We start from the raw sequence: 23599 nt of genomic DNA, 5'->3' as shown, positions 1-23599 counted from the left end.
AGTGAACAATGAATCAGCCTCGAATTAAATAAAACAGCTTAAGAGGGAGAATAAGAGGTTGGAAGAGGAAAGGGACAGGATGAAAAGCAAACTAGATGAGTATGAATCCAAATCAAGAATACAGGACGAGCACATTAAAGAAATCAAGGAGCAACATAAGGGGTGGAAGAAAATTCAGAAAGAGGGAAATGTAAATTTGAAAGAGATTATAGAACAACAAAGCAAGGAAAAGGGGGAGAGGGAAGTGGTTAGGGTGCTAAGAAGTAGAGAATCTTTAGTTAGGGATGTAGCTGAAAAGAAAAAATGTATAATAATTTCAGGAGTTAAAGAAAAACGTATGACAATAAGATCAAGAAAGAGAAAGAGAAGAACTGAGTAAGATTAAAGAAATAATATCAATAGTCATGGAGGAAAACAACAAAGTTCAAGAAGAGATTGAAGAGATATTTAGGTTAGGAAAGTACAAGGAAGGAGGAGCAAGGCCATTGAAGGTAAAGTTCAAGTCCCAGGCAACAGTTAACGAAATTATCAGTAGAACATGGAAATTATCGGACAAGGAAGGGTTAAAAAATGTTTGGATAAGGAGAGAGGCAAATGAGGAAGAAAGAGCTAAAATGAAGGAGTTAGTAAAGGAAGCAAAGGTAAAAAACGAACAGAGAATGGAGGAAGAAAAGACAGTGTTTTATTGGGGAGTCGTGGATTAGAAATTAAGGAAGTGGTACCGGCAGAGAGAAGGAGAAAAGAGGGTATAGAAAACATCAAAAATAATTGGAAGGTGGCATATACTAATGTTGATGGTTTAATATCGGCAAGGCTAGAAATCAACAATTTTTTGAAGATACATGAACCTGATGTTATGTGCTTTGTAGAGACCAAGTTAAGAGATATTGATGTTCATATGGGAGATGGTAAATACAAACTGTGGAGAAGAGACAGAAAAGAAAAAACGGGAGGAGGAGTGATGATACCAGTGAAGAACAACATAAATGTAGATACCGTGGAAATGGGAGAAGGCAGGGCTGAAGTGATAAATATGAAATTAGAAACTGGAGAGAATAGCAAGAGAGATATGGCAGTAGTGTATCTTCCCCCTAAGACAAGAGCATGGAGTGATGATGAATACCAGGAAATGCTGTCAGACATGGCAAGTTATTTACAGAAAATGATTGAGAAAAGCAACAATATAATTTTAATGGGTGACTTCAGTTGTAAAGAGGTTAACTGGGAGGAATGGGACTCTGGAGGCGGCGAGGATTCGTGGGGCACTATATTATTAAACATAACAATGAACAATGTGATGACGCAATGGGTCAAAGAAGAGACACGGTTCCGAGGTGAGGACACACCAGCAAGACTAGACTTACTGTTTACCAAAGAACCCGATGGAATAGAATCCTAGAAATATCTGTGTCCTATTGGAAAAAGTGATCATGTGGTCATTGAGTTCCAGATGATAACAGGGAACGTGGAGCCAAGAGACGAGCTTTATAGGCAGGGAAGGTACAACTTTGGGAAAGCAAACTTTACAGAATTGAGAAAATTTTTCGAAAATGCAGATTGGAGAAAATTCAGAGAAACAAGAGTGATACATAGGAAGTGGGATATTTTTCTAGGCCTCTATAATTTGGGAGTGGAAATATTTGTGCCAAGAGTAAAGGGGAAAGAAAACAGGAAAAATGAGAGGTTTAATAGAAGGTGTATGATAGCAAAAAAAGAGAGAGACACAGCGTGGAACAATTGGAGAAAGAGAGGTAACAACAGAACAAAGGAAGAATATAAAAGAACTAGAAATGAATACGCAGAGAAGAAGAAAGGAATTTTGAAAAAGGTATAATAGACAAATGTAAGGATGAACCCAAACTGTTTTATAGATTTGTTAATGGCAAGCTGAAACAAAAGGGAGGAATCACCAAACTGAAAGTAGGAGAGGTCTGTAAGGATGCGGCAATGCAAGCAGAAATAATGAACAAATGTTTCCAGTCAGTTTTCACTAATGAAAAGGAGTTTGTGGAAGGGGAGGGAGTGACTAGAAATGTAGTGATAAAAGATATAAAAGTGGAAATACAGGAAGTGTACCGTATAAAATACTAGAAACTCAAGATGTAAGGAAAGCCCCATGACCAGATGGAATCTCTGATTGGGTACTGATGGAATGCAGAAAACAACTGGCGGATAAGATTCACAGTTTAATTGTGTGTTCTCTGGAAGAGGTGAAAGTGCCTCAAGAATGGAAGAGGGCAAATGTGGGACCAATTTATAAGGGAGGAAACAGGGAAGAACCCCTGAATTATAGACCAGTGTCCCTAACCAGCATGGTCGCAAAATTGTGCGAAAGAATTCTGAAAGATAGATGGATAAAATATCTGGAGGAGATGAATATTTTGGCTGATAGTTTGGATTTAGAAGTGGAAGGTCATGTGTTTCCAACTTGTTGAGTTTTTACTCAAGAGCGATTGACGTGCTACAGGAAAGAGATGGTTGGGTGGATTGTGTGTATTTAGATTTGGAGAAGGCCTTTGACAAGGTACCCCATAAGAGATTAATGTGGAAACTAGAGCATATAGGAGGACTGAAGGGGAACCTCCTGGAATGGATGATAGACTTTTTGAGAGACAGACAAATGAGGACAGTAATAAAGGATAAGATGTAAGGATGGAGGGAAGTAACAAGTGGAGTCCCACAGGGCTCGGTGTTGGCGCCAGTAATGTTTCTGATTTACGTAAATGATATGATAGATGGAGTGAACAGTTATGCAAGTCTGTTTGCTGATGATGCAAAGATCTTGAGGAAGGTAGAGGTTGAGGAGGATTGTAAAATGCTGCAGGAGGATCTGGATAGGATACACGAATGGAGCCGGATGTGGGAAATGAAATTTAATGCAAAGAAATGTAAAATATTGGAAATGGGTAAAAGTACCAAGAGGCCATCATTGAATTATTTGATGGGTAATGAACCAATCACAAAAGCGAGAGAAGAAAAAGACTTGGGTGTGCTGGTCCAGGACAGTTTGTCACCTGAAAAACACATTAACAAGACAATTAGAGAGACGTATAAACTCCTGACTAAAATAAGAGTAGCTTTTCATTATATGGATGAGGAGATGATGAAAAAATTGATAGTGGCCATGATTCGCCCCAGGTTAGAATATGCAGCAGTAGTGTGGTCACCACACAAAAAGAAAGATATAAACAAGATTGAGAGAATACAAAGAACAGCAACCAAGATGGTCCCCAGTCTGTCAGATCTGTCGTACAGAGAGAGGCTGGAAAAGCTGGATATGCCTTCTTTAGAAGAAAGGAGAAAGAGAGGCGACATGATTGCAGTGTTCAAGACCATGATGGGAGTAGATAAAACTGACAAAGAAGATCTGTTTTTATGGGATAAGAGAGTAACAAGAGGCCACAGAATGAAACTGAAGAAACCAAGCTGCTTGAAGGATATCAAGAAATATAGTTTTCCTTATAGATGTATAGACCTTTGGAATAGCCTGGACAATGAGATTGTCCAGTCAAAAAACTTAAACGAGTTTAAAGCTAAATTTGACTTACTGAGAAACAGAGACGGGACCCCACGAGCGTAGCTCATTTCCTGTATATCACAAGTAGGTAAATACACACACACACACACACACACACACACACACACACACACACACACACACACACACACACACACAACAAGACTTGTAAAAACAGGAAATAGAACCAAGACGAAAGAATACGCTGAGTCATCTCTGAGGTTTGTTTAGACTACAACAAGACGGAGATTGTAAATATATGTTTTGCACTTTAAGTATTGCAAAATGGATACATACTTCAGTAAAACAAATTTGGAAAAGAAAAGGGATAAAGGTAAAAAGCAAAATGATGATTTCTACCAAGAACTGGTTGAAGTAGAGACCCACAATAGACTGGTTGAACGTGTAAACAAACTAGAAGTGGCTTTCAAAAATGAAATTGATGAAATAAAGAAGCAGATGCACTTGCAAAAGGAAGAAATAGAAAAACTAGGGAGGGAGGCCAATAAGAAAGACACAACCATCAGTGAACTAACCGTGGAATTGAGTACACTTAGGAAGAAAATGAGTGAAATGGCAAGTACAGTAGTCAATCACGAGAGTGTTATGGAAGAGTTAAAAAATGACACAGAGACAATTAGGCAAGTTAGCAGTCTTATTGACCAGAGCAGTGATATTGAGGAGAAGATAACAAGTAAATGAAGCTGTGCAAAGCTACAAAAATGATGTAGAAACCACGTATGCTGAAATGGTGAAAGTAAAGAAAGACTTAGAAACAAGGGTGGAGGAAAAAGCATTAAAAAGGAGGTGAAAAGAATAATCCAAAACAATCCAAAGTTAGAGATTCAGTAGAGATAAACAAATAGTAATCAATAGTAATCACTGGTATAGAAGAGGATGAAGTTAAAAACAAGATCACAAGAGACAAAAAGGAGATGGCAAATGTAATGAGCTTACTGAAAGAAGTATCAGAGGAAATCTGTAGTAAAGACATTGAGGAACACAAAAGGTTAGGGAGTATCAGAAGAAATCTGTAGTAAAGACATAGAGGAACACAAAAGGTTAGGGAAATACGAGAAAAGCAAGACAAGACCTCTAAAGGTGACTTTCCAGAGGTTAAACACTGTGGAAGAGATACGAAAAAATGCAAAGAAGCTTAAGGAAAAAGAGGAGTTCAAAAATGTATGGATAAAAAGATGCCTAACACAAGAGGAACTGGAATTACTGAAAGAGAAAAGGGAGGAAGCAAAAACAAAAAATAAGGGAAGATCAGAAGAGGAGAAGAAGAAATTTTTTTACAAAGTAATAGGATTGCAGGTACGAAAGTGGTACACAAACAGGATGGAAGAAAAAGGAGGAAGGTAGTAGAACCATGTCATGACAAGTATATAAACAAGATGATAAAGTTGATGTACTCAAATGTGGATGGAATGGTATCTAAATAACTAGAGATGAATGATTATGTCAGAGAAAATGAACCACAAATAATATGCCTAACTGAAACAAAATTAATACCAAGGATATCAAATGACATACTAAACTTAGAGGAATACAATATATGGAGAAGAGACAGATATTTAAAAAAAGAAGGAGGAATTATAATATTAACTAAGAAAAATCTAAAAGTCAAGGAAATAAAACTAGATATACCATCACAAGTAGAACTGATTGCAGTAGAGATCGACACATCTGAAGGGAAAGTAATTGTACCCAATTTGTACATGCCACCCAGATCAAACACATGGGAAAGAGACGAATATGAGGACCTGGCAGAGAGTACAATTCAGAGTGTAAGATCATTGCTACATAAAATTGAAGAGAAATCGGAAAGAATTATACTAACTGGGGACTTCAATACAAATATTAATTGGAATACTCTAGATATAAATAGCCAAGAAAGCTGTTGGGATCAAAAGCTCCTGGATCTCGTACAAGAGTTTTTCTTAACGCAACATGTGAAGGAAACCACCAGAAAAAGAGGACTTGATGTACCTTCAGTGCTAGATCTAATATTTACAAGGCAAGAAAATGATATTGACAGTTTAATATATCACCCTCCACTCGGCAAAAGCGATCATGCAGTACTAAATTATAACTTCAGGATAGCATATGACATAGTAAACAGCAATGATAGTTACAAAAAGAGCCTAAACTATAAAAAGGGAAATTATCAAGACCTAAAGAAGTATTTCTTAGAAGTTGATTGGGAAAATGAGCTTAGAGGACAAGATTTAAATGCTGTATATAAAAATTTTTGTGAATTTTATGAAATAGGAGTCCAGAAGTACATCCCACAGCACAAAGAAGCAGATAAGAAAATACAGAAATGGTTCAATACAGAATGTAAAAAATCAAAAGAAAGAAGAGATTTGTTGTGGAATAGATACAGAAGACACAATAGTGAAAGGGCGTATAATAATTACAAACAGGCAAGAAACAACTATACAAGAATAAGGAGGGAAGCCCAAAAACAGTTTGAGGAGGATATAATAAATAAAAGTAGTGAGCAACCAAAGCTGTTTTACAGCTATATCAGAAGCAAAACTAAAGTAAAAGATATAATACAATCCATTACGGACGAGGGAATCACTTATTCACAAGAGAAAGATATTTGTGAAGCACTAAATAAGAATTTCCAATTAGTTTTTACAGAAGAAAAAAATTTTGAGAGGGACTATGTGGAACACGCATGTCCACACATACTACCAGATATACAAATAGCAGAAAAAGTAATACAGGAGGAGTTAAGTAGATTAGACAGAGGAAAAGCAAGTGGTCCTGATGAAATTTCATGTTGGGTATTACGAGAATGTGCAAAGGAGTTATGTAAACCATTATTTTTAATTTTCAAAGAATCCTTGAGTCAAGGTAAACTACCTGATATTTGGAAAAAAGCAAATATTGTCCCCTTATTCAAGAAAGGAAATAGACAAAATCCACTCAGCTACTGACCAGTATCACTGACCAGTGTTGTAAGCAAGGTATTAGAAAAACTTATAAGAAAAGCTTGGGTAAATCATCTAGAAGAACACAGTATGATAACAGAAAGACAGTTTGGTTTCAGAAAAGGAAAATCATGTGTTACTAATTTGTTGAGCTACTATGACAGAGTAACAAACACAATACAGGAAAGGGAAGGATGGGTGGACAGTATCTATTTAGATTTCAAGAAAGCTTTTGACACAGTACCACACCAAAGACTTTTATGGAAACTGTACCATCAAGGAGGTTTTCGAGGCAAACTGTTTTGTTGGATGCAAGACTTTCTCATAAAAAGAGAAATGAGGACAGTACTAAGAGGAAACTACTCATCATGGAAAGAAGTGACTAGTGGAGTACCACAGGTTTCAGTGCTGGCACCAATCATGTTTTTAGTGTATATAAATAATATAAACAGTAACACTGGAAATGAGAGCTATCTGAATATGTTTGCAGATGATGCAAAAATACAAAGGAGATTACTAACACAGACTCTTGTAAAGAGCTACAAGAAGAATTAAATAAACTTCATGAATGGAGTAGTACATGGCAAATGGAATTCAATGTGGACAAGTGTCATGTAATCAAGTTTGGTAAAAGTGGAAAAAGACCTGATTGGGATTATAAGTTAGGAAATAAAACCCTATACACATCAGAAAGAGAGAAAGACCTAGGTGTGATTATCAATAACAGACTATCTCCGGCTGACCACATCAGCGAGAAGGTACGGAACATGTATACTATCTATCTATCTATTGCCAGACGCCTCAATCCCGTTTGGGGTGGCCACAAACAAATCGTCTCCAAGTTGCCCTGTCCCCCGCCATTTCACTGCCCTGCTCCCAACTCACACCCCCCTCTCTCATATACCTCTCCACCCCATCCCTCGATCTCATCCTCGGCCTCCCCCTCTCTCTTCCCCCCTCCACCTCACTCACATACACTCTCTTCGTCAGTCTTTCACCCTCCATCCTCTCCACATGGCCAAACCACCTCAGTGTGTTCCTCATAACGCTTCCTATCACATCCACATCCACACCACAACGCTCCTTTATATCCTCATTCGTCAGCCTGTCTCTCCATGTGACTCCACAGGCTCCTCTTAAATAACTCATTTCCACTGCTCTCACTCTTGACTTGTGTCCTTCCAACAACGTCCAAGCTTCACTTCCGTACGTTAGAGTTGGTATCACAATACTGTCATGTAGTAACTTTTTCACTTCCATGCTCACTTCCCTGTTTCTTATCACTGCTTTCAAAGAACCAGCAACCTTTCTTCCCTGCTGTACCCTTTCAAGCACTTCACCCTCCAAACCTCCATCCTTACTCATCACACTACCCAAGTACTTAAACGTACTCACATTTTCCAATTCCTCACCATCCAACCTCGCTGTACATTCACTGACTTCACCTCCTTCAGAGACCATCACTTTACTCTTCCCTACATTCACCTTTAGATTCCGTTTCTTACACACTCTCCCAAACTCATCCACCAAGCCTTGCAGCTCCCCTTCGTCTTCACTCAACAACACAGTATCATCTGCAAACAACAGTACAGGGAGTTTCCAAACACTATCCTCTCTCACCAGGGCCACTCCAACATCCACTACCCTACCTTGTACCTCTTTTATTACCCCATCCATGTACAGATTGAACAACCATGGAGACATGGCACATCCCTGTTTCAACCCAACATTGAAAGAGAAAAATTCACTTAGTTCACCATCAACACGCACTGCAGCCTTCGCACCATCGTACATGCTCTTCACAGCATTCAACAACTTCCCATCTACTTCATATATTCTTAACACTTTCCACAATCCTTGTCTATCCACCCTATCATATGCTTTCTCCAAATCCATGAAAGCCGCATACAACTTCTTTCCCTTCTCTAGAAACTTTTCCACTAAAGATCTAAGAATGAATATCTGATCTACACAACCTCATCCCTTCCTAAAGCCTCCCTGTTCTTCTCCAACTAATTTCTCTGTTCTTTCTCTAACTCTGTCTATAAGTATCCTACCATACACTTTTCCTATTATACTAAGAAGACAGATGCCGCTATGATTACCACACACTTCTTTTTCCCCTTTTCCTTTGTACAAGGGAATAATTATACCTGACTTCCAATCCTCCGGGACTCTACCTTCCTCCCAGGCCAATCTGCACATCTTCCACATCCATTCTACTACTATCTCTCCCCCATGCTTCAGCATTTCACCACACACTCCATCAATTCCTGGGGCTTTCCCCAATTTAACTTTCTTCATTGCTTCCACAACTTCTATCCTACTGATTTCTTCCTGTCTTCTCACCTCCCTCCTTCTCCCAGCCATTCCCCAGCCACTTATACTCGCATTACTTCCATCCTCTACGTTCAACAATTCCTTAAAGTGTTCTCTCCATCTGCTCACTTTTTCTCCCTTCTCTACTAGTAACCTACCATTTTTATCTTTCACTCCCCTGCTAACTTCACTTCCACCCTGTCTTACTCTTTTCACTTCTCTCCAGAACATTTTCTTACAGTCCCTCCACTTTACACTCAAATTCCTTCCAAATTCCTCATCCACTCTCTTCTTACTCTCTCTTACTAATCTTTTCACCTCTCTCTTTCTTTCCACATATGAGGCGTCTAGAACCAAAGGGGCATCGGCGCCAATATGTACTTTTGAGTTATGACGCTTTAAAGTTGTGATTATGGCAACGTCATAGCCAGAAGGCAATAAACAAACCTTTTATACATCAAAATGATCATCAGCGCCTATGCTGTACATGTAAAGCCAAAAAAACAAAACAATAATAACTGTAACCACAAAATAGGCAGTAAACCAAACCCCCAATTTATAAGTGGACATAATAACATATTGTAAGGATTTAAAAACATAGGAGAAAAAACATCAACGAATGTATTAATGTACAAAACTTTATTAACTGAAGATTCCAGTTCACTTAATATTAATAAACGAATAATTATTACTGTAATTTCACGTTTTTTACAACTAAAACTGAAATCAATGCAGTTATTATTTTTCTTCTACCATAATAGATTGAAATAATAACACTAAAAAAAAAAAAAAAAGTAGTGTAGTGCTTAAGTAAATTGAGAAGGGGTAGTTGGGGGTTAAATGGTGGGGTCGTCATCTAGGAGATCGACATCCAACTCTGCCTCCTTGGTGCCACGCCCCCTCCCGCTGTCTCCCCTCACCACTCTCTTTTCGTCTTCCTTTCTACCTTTTTCCACTTCTCCACACACTTCTGACACTTACGAGAGGTTATAGGCACCACCTCCTCACTGTAACTATGTGATGAACTCATCTTGTCACCCCCCCTTCAACCCCAATAACAACAGCTCATCTTGTCACCAATAATCCACGATAAATGGGGTAAAAATCCAATACGTAATAATTATACACCTCAGTGAACACGAGAGGGAATCCTCACCGTCACACCGGGCGGGCCACACGCTAGCTGATTGGCTGCTCTGGGGGAGTGGCAGAGAGTGAGAATGCTGATTGGTTTGGGCTGTGTGGCTTAGATGCCTGCCTGCTCTGATTTGTTCGCCCGGCAGCATGGACAAACCCACGTGACTTTGAGCCCCTCTACCACTGTCCAGAAGGCCGAATCTTGTATGGCAACCAGTGCCGTCACTGAGAAGAGGGTTAAGCCTGTTGTCTCCCATACCTAACTCAAAACCAGTATATTGGTGGGGATGCCCCTTTGGCTCTAGACGCCTCATATAATTCCCTCTTCCGCCTCTCAACTTCTTCCACGCCCCTATTTCTCATCCATTCATTGTATGCTTGTGCCACAGCCTGTTTCACCTCTTCAGTCCACCACGCTGTTCCTTGCACCCCCCTCCGTCTTCTCTTCCTTCCACACACCACATCACATGCTGCACATATTTATTCTGTAAATATCTTACACACACCTTCCACATCTCCCATCTGCTCCAATTCATATTTGCCCAATCGTTCCTCGACTTCTCGCTTATACTCTGCCTTTTTCTCATCCTCTTGTAACCTTTCCACTCTCCTTGCAACTACTTCTTCCTCTCGTCTTTCCCTTCTTCTATTCCTCCATCTTACTTGTATTCTAATTCTGGCCACCACCAAGTAGTGGTCAGAAAGTCCACTCCCCCAACCTCTATACACTCTTGCATCCTTTACACATCTTCGCATCCTTTCATCCACACACACATAATCAATCATTGCCTTCCTTTCATTCAGTTCACCACCCACCCTTCTCATCACTCGCCATGTATACCTGTGGATCATTTTATGCCTGAAGAGGGTATTGGCTATCACCAACCCCCTCCCAGCACAAATGTCCACTAACGCACTTCCATTCTCATCTATCTCTGCAGGCACACCCCACTCACCAACTATTCCATCCACCTTCACATTTCCAACTTTTCCATTCATATCACCAATCAAAAACACTCTCTCATTCCTTCCAAACTTTTCCATGCACACTTCCACATTTGTCCAGAACTCTTCTCTCACTCTTCTAGCACGATCTTGCGTTGGCGCATACACACACACACACAATCGCCCACATTTGTATTCCAACTTTCAACTTTACCCACACAATCCTTGACCCAACTGATCCATACTGTCTTATGCTCCTCTTCCATCTTTTACTCACAACTATACATACTCCTTCCTTTGCCCTCTCATTCTCATCTACTCCTGCACATATACCCCATCCATACTCCCATTCCCTCACACTTTCTCCTCTCCATTTTGTTTCAGTTATTCCACATACATCCACTTTCGCACCCTCAAGCACCTGGACAATCTCTCTCTCTTTCACCTCATCATTCGCTCCTCTTACATTCCATGTACTCATTACCAGGTCCTTTGTCCAGTCCTGGGTCGTCATCGTTTGGTCAGTCCTTGTCCGAGGCTTCTTGTTTGTTTTTTTAGTTAATTGTTTTCCGGGGAGGGGCACTAACCCTCCGCCAACCCTTTTAGTCGCCTTTTACGACAAGCAGGGATACTGGGGGAGTACCGGTATTCTTGAAAACCCCCCTACCCCCAGGGGAACATGTATACACTGCTTGCAAATATGAGAATAGCATTCACATACATAAATGAAGACAGGCTAAGAAGGATAATAACATCATTCATTAGACCAACCCTGGAATATGCATCAGTAGTCTGGAGTCCTCATCTTAAAAAGCACATAGACAAGATTGAAAAAGTTCAAAGGGCCGCTACAAGATGGATACCAAGCTTAAGGGACCTAAGCTACGAAGAAAGACTAAATAAACTGAATCTACCAACACTACAGGAGAGAAGGAAAAGAGGTGACATGATAATGCTATATAAATGCATATCAGGAAAGGAGAAAATAGACATAAATGATTACTTAAGATATGGAGAAGCATCAGCAAGAGGACACTGCAAAAAACTGCATAAGAAGAGAGGTGATAAAGACGTAAGGAAATTCAGTTTCCCAAACAGAGCAATTGATCAATGGAATGCACTACCGAATGAAATAGTGTGTGCCAAAACAATTCACAAATTTAAGGATATGTACGATAAATATGGTTTAAGACACGGGACAGTACGAGCTTGACTCATTCCTGTAAAAATACAATTAGGTAAGAACAATTAGGTAAGAACACACACATGCTTCTCTCTCTCTCTCTCTCTCTTTCTATCTCTCTCTCTCTCTCTCTGACAGTAAATAATAATAATAATAATGATAAAAATAATAATAATAATGTAATAATAGCAATAATGATAATAATAATAATAATGATGATAATAAGAACAACAGTAATGACAGTAATAATAATAATAATAATAATAATGATAGTAATAATAATAATACAGTAATAATAATAATAATAATGATGATATTTGTTTATACTGTAATGCCATCAATATGTTGGGAGGCAATTGTGTGTGTGTGTGTGTGTGTGTGTGTGTGAGAGAGAGAGAGAGAAAGAGAGAGAGAGAGAGGGGGGGGGGATGGTAGATACATGTGTGTGTGTGTGTAGTGTGACCTCAGGGATAAGGGACTGAATAGGGAGGCTGCCAGAGATTGAGCAGCATGGCGAAGGAATAAAGAACAAGAGACTAAAGAGGGAGGCCGCCAGATATTGAGCAGCCTGGAGAAGGAATAAGGGACAATAACACAATAAGGACTTTTCCAGGGCATGCGGATTGTGATGCAGACCGAGGATTTTGAGAGCCAGCTGGAATCGGCGCGAAGAGAGGCAATTAAGTCGTTTGGTGACGATGTAATGATGGTTGAGAAGTATGTGCAACGACCCAGACATGTGGAGGTGCAGGTTGGTCTGTCTGTCTGTCTATCTATCTATCTCTTGCCAGCCTTTCCTCTGTCTGTCTATCTATCTGTCTATCTATCTGTCTATTGTGGAACAACCTAGGCATGTTGAGGTGCAGGGGCTGGATTCACTAAGCATTTAAGGCGCCGGATCTCCTAACGGTGCCTAAAGATACGGTGCTGAGGCAGAATCAGTCATTCACTAAGCATGGGCACTGCCAACTTGCACCAAGATCTGGCGCCGGAAGTTAAGCGCTTGGGGGACATACCTTAACCTACATCACAACCTGGAGTCAGTGTGTTTATCAAGTATGCAACCTCTCGGCCTATTGTTTGCCTTTGTCCCTCTTCACTTCTAATCAACGTCGTAAAAGAAGAAATTGAACAGACAGAAAGGTAAAAGATGTGCCATAATCGTTTTTAGTGCTGTGAAGAACTCTGGCAATACTTATTTCTTTGCAAGGTAATATGAATGTGTCAAAAATAAACATGCTACCGGGAAAGCCTCCACTGGGGCCGCTTGGGCAGTCAGCTGCTGATGTTTACTGTACAGCGATGGGGCTTGTGGCTATGAATTTAGCTCACCGACATTTACGTCAAGAGAGAAGGTTCAGAGACCCATTAGACCCTTTCCATGTGCCTGATGAGCATTTGCAATGGTATTATTGGTTTCCATGACATGAAATCAGACTTTTGGTAGTTCATGGGTTGATAATGGATGTGCTAAACAACGACGGTTTGATATACTTAGGTGATTAAACTTATATGAAGACAGTAACTTATATCAGACATGGCAGTGGAATTAAGGTGTTAAGTAAACCTAACCAACAATACCTAAACAAAGCCTGTGAGATACAAACCATTTCATGCGTCAATATACTGGATAAGGTAACAAGGAAAATAAAAAGGAATGACTTCTTTAACAATATGAATGCTCAACATTAGACCAAAGCAAAATTATTATTGATTTATGGGATCAATTTTATCCTTTGGGATATAGGAAGTTTTTCTAAGGTAACTGCTTACAGTACCAAATGATTCTTAGTCATTAATGCCAAAAACATAACACACCTTCCTCCCCCCAAAAAAATTAAATGACTTCTTAGTTTCAGACTTTTATGATCAAGCTAACCAAAGTGTTATAATCAAACCCTACCTCTTCCAGTAACGCCTCATGAATGGGTTAGGTTTGTTCGATATGGTAAGTTAGAACAAACAGCTTACATCGTCACAGGCACTATGTAACTAACAACAGAAATATGCATTTTTTTTTTTTTTTTTTTAATAAAGTTTTCTTTGCTTGCCTCATTGCCTTGGCTGCCTTCCCCAAACTTGCGATATGAAATCACGAAATATCTTCTTCACTTCATTGCTCTCCCTTTTCACTCTGCTACAGGGCCGTGCAGAGACCGTTGGAGGGGCAGGGGCTCAAAGGTTAAAAAGGGGCACATGGAGCATGAATTTGAGAAAGGATGCAAAAGCATACCTGACTATAACCGGCTGAATTGTAGCAACCCATATTCATAAAGATAACATCGAATCACAACATACCACATCATTGTTCATACTCAAATTACTCATGTATAAATTAGTAGACAGAGGCCAGTAATAATAAAAATTCATATTTCTGAAATCTTAAATGTTTATTGTTTCATAATCCATCCTGCATTTATTAACAGACATCATAGACATGAATGATGTATTCATAATTATTTTATAATGTTATTAATGTAACTAAATGTAACTGATTAATGAGAGAAAGAATAGAGATTAGAGGTCACTAAGGTGTGTGTGTGTGTGTGTGTGTGTGTGTGTGTGTGTGTGTGTGTGTGTGTGTGTGTGTGTGTTTACACATCACAGTGGCATCTTCTCTTGCAGTTACAACAGCAACTTCCTGTTGCCCATGCTCTTAAAAATATCAGTGACTTCACTAAGGTTGACTGGAATATCCTTTTCAATCGCAAGTAAAAGAAGCTCCGACAACCTCTCCTCTGTGCAAAGGGTGCGAAGTTTTGTTTTCACCAGCTTCAGTTTTGAGAAAGAACGTTCCACAGTAGCTGTAGACACCGGAAGGGTGCCGTAGGTCTTCAGCAGCTCAGTCAAGTTAGGGAAAACCACATGTGCATTGTTTTCTTTGACCACTGTAAGAATAGATGTCACACTGATGGGTGAGGGGCATGAGTATGATGCATGGAAGACCTTAAGTTCTGTCTGCAATTTGTCTACTTCAATGTTATAGAACTGACAGAGTTTCTTCACAGCTTGCAGTGCTTCTGTTGGAGGATTTGCTGTTTTCCAGTTCTCTGGAACTGTCAGGCTGTGGAAAGCATTTAGGATTTCCCAAGTGGAGTTATCTTCTCCTTTAAAGCGTCTCCGAAGCTCATGTGTCATTGTGTCCACAAAAACGTAATACACTTTAACACGATAGTAGTCTTGCAAAGTAGGGAAAGTGTGATCAACAGTAGCTGTTGTGGCAGTGAACTTGTACTTAGCTGGCATTTTCCTCCTCCTAGCTTGACCAGGAATCTCAGTTGGAGGGTCCAGGCCCACTGATGCAGCCTTCTCTGTAGCCTGTTTATACATATTATCAAACTCCTCCTCTGTTCTGCTGTGCGCCAGTCCCTGTAAAACTCTGTTAACAACTTTGTATGCTGCACCCAGGTCCATGTCTTTCTGCTGCAAAGCATTAGAAGCCATCGCAGTTACCTGGAAGATTGGACAGGTGATTTCCAAACACAGGAAGAATTCAAAGTTGATGCTCTTGAGTAGAATCATTGCATCACCTGCTGAAGAGTCAGGAGGGTCTTGCTGTGTCATTTCCTCAAGAAACTGCATGACAGCTGGGAGGACCTTCCTCAGAATGCAAAGGGCTGTTTCTCTGCAGGCCCACTGCGTGTCTGACAGCTTCTTTAGCTCCAGTGGACGCCGATCAGGGTACATCGTCTTCTGCATTTCAATAAATGCAGAGAGTCGTTTGGATGAGTTGGCCACAAAAGCATAAAGTTTCTCAACTAAGTTAAAGAAGCTGACAAAACAGATGTTCGACTTTGCACTTTCAACTAACACCAGATTAAGGCAGTGTGCCTGGCAGTGTACCTACAATGCCTTTGGATTTCTTTTAAGGATTCTTGACTGAAGTCCATTAAAGCGTCCGCTCATGTTTGCAGCACCATCGTAACCTTGACCCCGGATGTTTTCCAACTTCAGATTATTTTCTTCAAGTAGAGCTATCACTAAGTTTTCAAGAGAATCTCCCCTTGTGTTATGAATGTTACACACCTGAAGAAAGCGCTCATTGATTTTCATGTTATGCACATACCTAATGACAAAAGAAACCTGTTCAGTGTGTGCAGCATCTGTGGTTTCATCCATGAGAATTGAAAAGATATTGCTCTCTTGGATTTCTTTCTGGATCACTCTTTTTACTGATATGGCCAAAGCTCTAATCATATCATTCTGACTTCTGTTGGAGAGGAGTGAGACAAGAGGTCTTTTAGCAGGTCCTTACTTCTGTTTTACCGATTCTAAGTGCAATTTAATTATACTGTCATATTTACCAAATAACTCTACCAACTCTATGAAATTACCTCGATTTTGGCTTGACGGGTTCTCATCGTCTCCTCTGAAAGGCATGCCCTGTCTTGCCAGGTAAAGTGTGGTGGCTAGTAAACGGGACAAGATTTCTCTGTTTTTTTCTCTTTCCCTGTCTTTAGCAGCTTGTGATGCACGGTCACCCATTTCGAAAGCTGCCTCCAGTGATCTCTTTTTTGAATTGTTCCACCTCACCATACTACACATGTGTGATTCTGAGGCACTGTGATCTTTAATTCTATCAAGAGCCTTTCACCACTGATTAACTCCTTCTGATTTCCATGTTTTCCGGCTTGTGTATTTTTCTTCACTCAAAAAAAGACGGCAGCTGAAACAAAACATTGCGTCAAGACTTGGGGAGTACTCTAGCCATGTGTTGTTCTCATACCATTTCTTTTGAAATGACCGCCCTTTTTCATTTTTTGGAAAGGATGAGAGTACTGGTTGACAGGGTCCGGTACTGTTGCAAAACTGAATGAAGGAATCATCACATTTGATGTTATGTTGTTGGACATGGGCAGGATCATTTGGGTGGGTAAGTTCAAGCAGGTGTGAGAATGTTTGCCTCCCTCTGGTATCTGCCTCCTCCTGGCTTGCTGCTCCCTCTACCTCCACAGTTTGTGTAATCTGTAATTCAGGCTCTGCCTCTCTCACTCCAACAGCTTTCTCCTGGATAGCTGTTTCCTCTACCTCAACATTCTGTGTGGGCTCAATAACCTCTGACACCCTTCCAGGCCTTCCTCCAGCCTCTGTCTCGTCCTGGCTCTCTGTTTCCAGCAAGCTCTCATTTCTCTGATGCACAGTGTCTTCTTCTTTCTCTTCTTTCTCTCCTTCCATTCTCTCATCTGATTCGTCATGACTCGCTCCCAGTCCATCTAGAAACAAGGTACAATCTGCTGTTACATTGTCTATCGTGAATGGTGGGATAATTATTGATTGGTATTGTTATTGAGAACAACATTGAAACTGTGTGTAGTGAGGCAGGATGGAGGGTGTAGTGAGGCAGGATGGAGGCTGCAGTGGGGCAGATGGAGGGTGTAGTGGGGCAGATGGAGGGTGTAATGAGGCAGATGGAGGGTGTAGTAGTCTGTGACTCTGCAATGTAAATAGCTAGCTGGTACAAGTAACTGTTATTCTTACCTTTTCTTTTCTCTGTCATCCAGCTGGTAAGTGATCCACTGCCTTCGCGGCCTCACACAGCTCCTTTTGTTTTTGTTTTAACCTCCTCTCCTTACGAGGCATCTCTCAGACTCTGCACAATGAAATGCCGCATATGCGATCGTTAAACTACAATCTGATGCATATAAAACACTGTACACACACAAACACACTGGGACAGGGAGACATTTCATACCTCTTCAAACATTGTACTGTATAGCCACAAATTTAATCCATTCAAAATCTGCCCTTTATTACCAGAGACCGTTTAATAGTAATTCACTGCATCTTGTAAGAATACACCATCCATGCACAAACGAATACCACTGCAAATGCAAAACATACTCACCGGCGGCAGAGTCGGCAGACAAGATGTTTGTTTACCCCCTCGGATCTGCACTATCACTGTCACCCGCGGCCCTCTCCAGCAGCTTTGATTAGCAACTAAACAGTCCCGTGACGTGTCCTGGACGCGTCACACTGTGACGCGACCAGGACACGTACGATTACGGCAGGCTAAAATGTGTGGCTGTGGTGTAACTGGTGTTCCTTGTTTTGTTTTTTTTCTTTCTCTCTCTTTCAATCCAACCAGATACCAGCTAAAAGACAAACGTCAAACAACGAGAAAAAAGACAAGAAAATGGCAATGCAAAATTGCGAATCACTACAACTGAGGGCAGGGCACATTGTGGATCACGTGATCGAGGTCGACCAAGGTAGATCTAAATTATTATTTTTTTATTATTATTTTGGGCTGCACAGACGGATTTTCACACACAAAAATTCTGACAAAAGGGCACTTTGGGCATCAAGGTTCAAAGGGGCAGGGGCTCAAGCCCCCTCCGCCCCCCCCTCTGCACGTGCCTGCTCTGCTAACACTATTCACCCAATAGGTAATAGTTTCCCTTGCTAGCATCTTTGCTTTCTTTGAAATGTTTGTGTCTAGTGAGGAAAAGAAAATTGTTTTTGTTTTGGAGACTTCATTAATCAAAACTAAGAGGGTAAATATTTCCTTTATTGTCGTTTCCTATTTTTGGTGTTTTTTTTTTTTTCCATTTGATAGTTAATTTTTTTTTTAGTTCATCTGAGTGTTTTGAGGCCTCATTTGATGTGCAAATGAATAATAACTATAATATGATTATGACAATATGATTGGAAATATTAGTAATTGTGGAAGGAAACAGCCTACTCTAAGTGTTTAACTAAACCTAACCTAACCTACCTTAACTGTACCTAATAATTTAATCAGCCCTAACCTAACCTAACCTACCTTAACTGTACCTAATAATTTAATCAGCCCTAACCTAACTTAACCTAACCCAGCATCCAGTTGGGAAGTTGGGAAACGAAATTCTCCTTTCAGTATGTTGAGCAAGATTCGGTAATATTCATTTGCACACAATAAAACACATACAGGCATACACTGTATGATAGCACAAATCCACTGGGTATGGTAAGATTGCGCGCTAAAGAAACGGCTAGTAAAGAAATACGACTGATAGTTCGTCACTTGAAAGGTTACGACGTTTCTCGTTTTGTTCTGTTGGACTTGGAGTTTTTATTTCCACTATATATTTCGCTAAAAGAACTTATGTCGAGTTAGCTCTGATGTCACTTCCTTCTGTTGGGTTGAGGACTGTGTTTTGTGTGTTGTGCATGCTCTCCCCTCTGCGCTTGTGTTTACATTAGGAAGACAAACAGCTGATATGAGGGTTCGCTCCGTGATTGGTTGATCATGACAAAGCCTCACTTGTAAGATTCTCTGTCATTGGCTGAGCAGAAATCAGCTGATGACGGCCGATTTAAGGCACGTACAACTTACGACCGGGGTACGGCGCCATAAAAAATCTTAATGAATACCAAACTCTGGTGAGAGATACGGCGCCACAGGAGTGTGTAATCTGAGGTGCCAGATCTTGCTCAGGCACCAGAAATTACGACCATGTTAGTGAATCCAGCCCCAGGTTAGTATATTTCCTTTCTATCTGTCTGTCTGTTTGTCTGTTTGTCTATCTGCCTATCTCCTCTCTATCTATCTGTCTGTCTGTGTATGTATTGCCAGTCTCTCCTCTCTACCTATCTATCTACGTATCTATCAATTCCCAGCCTCTCTTCTCTGTCTGTCTGTCTATCTGTCAATCTATTGCCAGCCTCTCCTTCTATTTGTCTATCTATTTTTCTGTCTATCTATCCATCTCTCTATTGCCAGATGCCTTAATCCCATAAGGGGTGGCCACAAACAAAATCTCCTCCATGTCGCCCTGCCATTTCACTGACCTGCTCCCAGCTCAGACCCCCCTCTCTCATGTACCTCCACTCCATCCCTCCATCTCATCCCTGGCCTTCCCCCCTCTGCTATACTCACATACACTCCTAGTTAGTCTCTCACTTTCCATCCCTCCATCTCATCCTCAGCCTTGCCCTGCCTCATATGTAAATTATTACTTTTGCAAAGACCTAGAAACCTTCATCATCATCATCATCATCATTATCATGTACTAGTAGCAGTAGTAGTAGTAGTAGTATTAATAATAATAATAATAATCATAATAATAATAACTCTTTCAGATCTTCGGTGACCATCACAACAATTACGTATATTTATTTGAGCGAGACTGTTCAGTTCAACGCAGACACCAGAAAATCATTGAAGAGGCCCCAGCGGTGAGTACTGTGAGAGACTGACTAGGAGAGTGTGTGTGTGAGAGGGGGGTAGGGAGAAGGGGAGAATGGGAGACTAACTAGGAGAGTGATGGTGGAAGAGGGAGACTGAGGATGAGATGGAGAGAATTGTAGCAGAGGGTGGAGAATGAGAGACTAACTAGGAGAGTATGTGTGAAGGGGAGAATGAGAGACTAACTAGGAGAGTGTGTGTGAATGAGGAGGAATGGGGGAGGGAGAGGGAGGCTGAGGATGAGATGGGGAGGGAGGTATATGAGAGAGGAGTGTGTGATTTGGACTGCTATTTTCTGTGGGTAAGCAGGTTCCCTAACACCTTTTCCTAAGTGATTTATTTTTGGATATGGCTGGTTAATATCCTTTAGTATGTTATTTATGCAGAGTATGGTGATATTGGAAGGATTTATGTAATACAGAAGAGGACAGTAAGGTGTAATAAACAAAATAAATCACTTAGGAAAAGATGTTAGGGAGCTTTATGCAGAGTATGGTGATATTGGAAGGATTATGTAACACAGAAGAGGACAGTAAGGTGTAATAAACAAAATATATCACTTAGGAAAAGATGTTAGGGAGCTTTATGCAGAGTATGGTGATACAGGAAGGATTTATGTAACACAGAAGAGACCTGTAAGGTGTAATAAACAAAATAAATCACTTAGGAAAACGTGTTAGGGAGCTTTATGCTGAGTATAGTGATATTGGAAGGATTTATGTAACACAGAAGAGGACAGTAAGGTGTAATAAACAAAATAAATCAGTTAAGAAAAGGTGTTAGGGAGCTTTATGCAGAGTATGGTGATACTGGAAAGATTTATGTAACACAGAAGAGGACAGTACGGTGTAATAAAATAAATCACTTAGGAAAAAGTGTTAGGGAGCTTTATGCTGAGTATGGTGATATTGGAAGGATTTATGTAACACAGAAGAGGACAGTAAGGTGTAATAAACAAAATAAATCACTTAGGAAAGGTGTTAGTCCTCTCATGATTAAGGCATGTCTCTCACTCTCTCTCTCTCTCTCTCTCTCTCTAAGCAGCAAAGGCAGTTAACCATGTGGGGTTGAACTGTGAACTTTATTTTTCCCTCTCACCCTTTATCTCTCTCTCTCACTTTCTTTCAGCGGGGACTGACGTGGGAAGTGTGCAGGTCTCTCGGTGGACTGGCAACTTTGATTCTTCCTCTCCCCCTCTCTCTATCCCTCTGTCTCACTTTCTCACAGCCCTGTCTCACTTTCTTTCAGCTGGGACTGACAAGGGAAGTGCGCAGGTCTCTTGGTGGACTTAACTGTGATTCTCCCTTTCCCCCCTCTCTCTCTCTATCTGACTTTCTCACAGTGCTGTCTCACTCTCCTCCTCTCTCTCTATCGCTCTCTGTCACTTTTTCACAGCCCTGTCTCCCATTCTTTCAGCCGGGCCTGACGTGGGAAGTGCGCAGGTCTCTGGGTGAGGCGGCGGTGCGGGCGGGAAGGGCGGTGGGCTATGTGGGTGCGGGTACGGTCGAGTTTATACTGGACGAGTCGCACAACTTTTACTTTATGGAGATGAACACACGACTGCAAGTGGAGCATCCCGTGTCCGAGATGATTACAAACACCGATCTGGTCGAGTGGCAGCTGAAGGTACCGTATCATCATCATCATCATTATTATCATCATTATTATCATCATCATCATCATCATTATTGTTGTTATCATTATCATCATTATCATCATCGTCATTGTCATCATTGTCGTTATCATCATCATTGCCTTTATCATCATCGTCATTATCATCATCGTCATTATCATCATCATCGTCATCATCATGATCATATTTTTTGTTAAGTAATATTAGGTCTTGGGGGAAGGGGGCTAGATTTACGATTGAAGAGTTGAGAGGAAGGATGGGACTGGAGTGTATTGGTTTTGTGATGAGTAGGGGTAGACTGAGATGGTTTGTGATGAGGAGGGGTAAATTGAGATGGTTTGTGATGAGGAGGGGTAAATTGAGATGGTTTGTGATGAGGAGGGGTAGATTGAGATGGTTTGTGATGAGGAGGGGTAGATTGAGATGGTTTGTGATGAGGAGGGGTAGATTGAGATGGTTTGTGATGAGGAGGGGTAAATTGAGATGGTTTGTGATGAGGAGGGGTAGATTGAGATGGTTTGTGATGAGGAGGGGTAGATTGAGATGGTTTGTGATGAGGAGGGGTAGATTGAGATGGTTTGTGATGAGGAGGGGTAAATTGAGATGGTTTGTGATGAGGAGGGGTAGATTGAGATGGTTTGTGATGAGGAGGGGTAGATTGAGATGGTTTGTGATGAGGAGGGGTAGATTGAGATGGTTTGTGATGAGGAGGGGTAGATTGAGATGGTTTGTGATGAGGAGGGGTGGATTGAGATGGTTTGTGATGAGGAGGGGTAGACTGAGATGGTTTGTGATAAGGAGATAGATTGAGATGGCTTGTGATGAGGAGGTGTAGACTGAGAGTGTTTGTGATGAAGAGGAGTAGTAGTAGTTGTTGCCTAGGCAGTCTGGCCGAACAGCCCTGAGTCCCTAAGGAAGGCCACGGCCGAGACTGGGCTTTCCCACAGAGCTCTCAAGGAGTGTATGTTTTGTTGTTGGCATAGGTGATTGTGTGCAATGCAGTCTTGCATAATGTGCTTAATAGTATGGGATGCTGTGTTGCAGATTGTGTGCAGTGCAGTCATGCATAATTTGCTTAACAGTATGGGGTGCTGTGTTGCAGATTGTGTGCAATGCAGTCTTCCATAATATGCTTAACCCCTTAACCGCAGGGCGTCACTTTCTTGACGCTTGGGAGCAAGGGATCACACCGCGGGGCGTCACTTTTGTGATTCTGTGTTATTTTGAATTCGCCCGGGCTTTTAAGTGGTGGCTTGTATCATCTATCAGTACTGCCAATGTCCAACACTAGTCAGCACTCCTAATCTCATCTGTACTCCCATCCATTGTTGACAATTTAGCCATTTCTCCCCGTTCTTGACTCCCCTCCCTACCTCCCCTCCATTACCCTATCCTCTCGCCTGCCTGGCCGTGCTACGCTAAGTAAATCTTCCCTGGAATTTTTCACTGATTTCATCCATTGAAATAAGCCCTATGCCCTATTCTTATACCAAATAATATATACAAGAAAGAAATAAGGTAAGTGAGAGTGCCATACACCTGGAATTGGCTAATTATCACCTGAGAACACCTCACGTGCACTCGTTCGCTAATTTTCGCTGTTTATTTCCCCTTGAAATATGCCGTATAATCTGTTTTCGTAATAAATATACATATAAGGAGGGAAGGGAGAAGCCTAAGTGATATTTACATCCACCTGGAACTACTTAATTTATTATGTATTGTCTTAGTTTCCTGCCAATCATTTCAT

The 23599-nt window shown here is 40.8% G+C and overlaps 1 protein-coding gene across 1 annotated transcript in view; it reads left to right on the top strand.

Moving 5' to 3' along the window:
• Mccc1 (Methylcrotonoyl-CoA carboxylase 1) overlaps window positions 1–23599 on the top strand; it is a 90422-nt gene that overhangs the window by 32444 nt on the left and 34379 nt on the right. Inside the window, exons 5-7 of the mRNA XM_080269104.1 lie at window positions 12660–12797; window positions 20111–20206; window positions 21633–21842. Coding sequence (XP_080125230.1) covers window positions 12660–12797; window positions 20111–20206; window positions 21633–21842 — 444 coding nt within the window. The remainder of the gene's footprint in view (window positions 1–12659; window positions 12798–20110; window positions 20207–21632; window positions 21843–23599) is intronic.

This window comes from Coenobita brevimanus, chromosome 31, assembly GCF_032717465.1.
Source record: "Coenobita brevimanus isolate Jiangsu-jjx chromosome 31, ASM3271746v2, whole genome shotgun sequence".
Classification (NCBI taxonomy): domain Eukaryota; kingdom Metazoa; phylum Arthropoda; class Malacostraca; order Decapoda; family Coenobitidae; genus Coenobita; species Coenobita brevimanus.
This window is presented reverse-complemented; position numbering and strand designations above follow the sequence as displayed.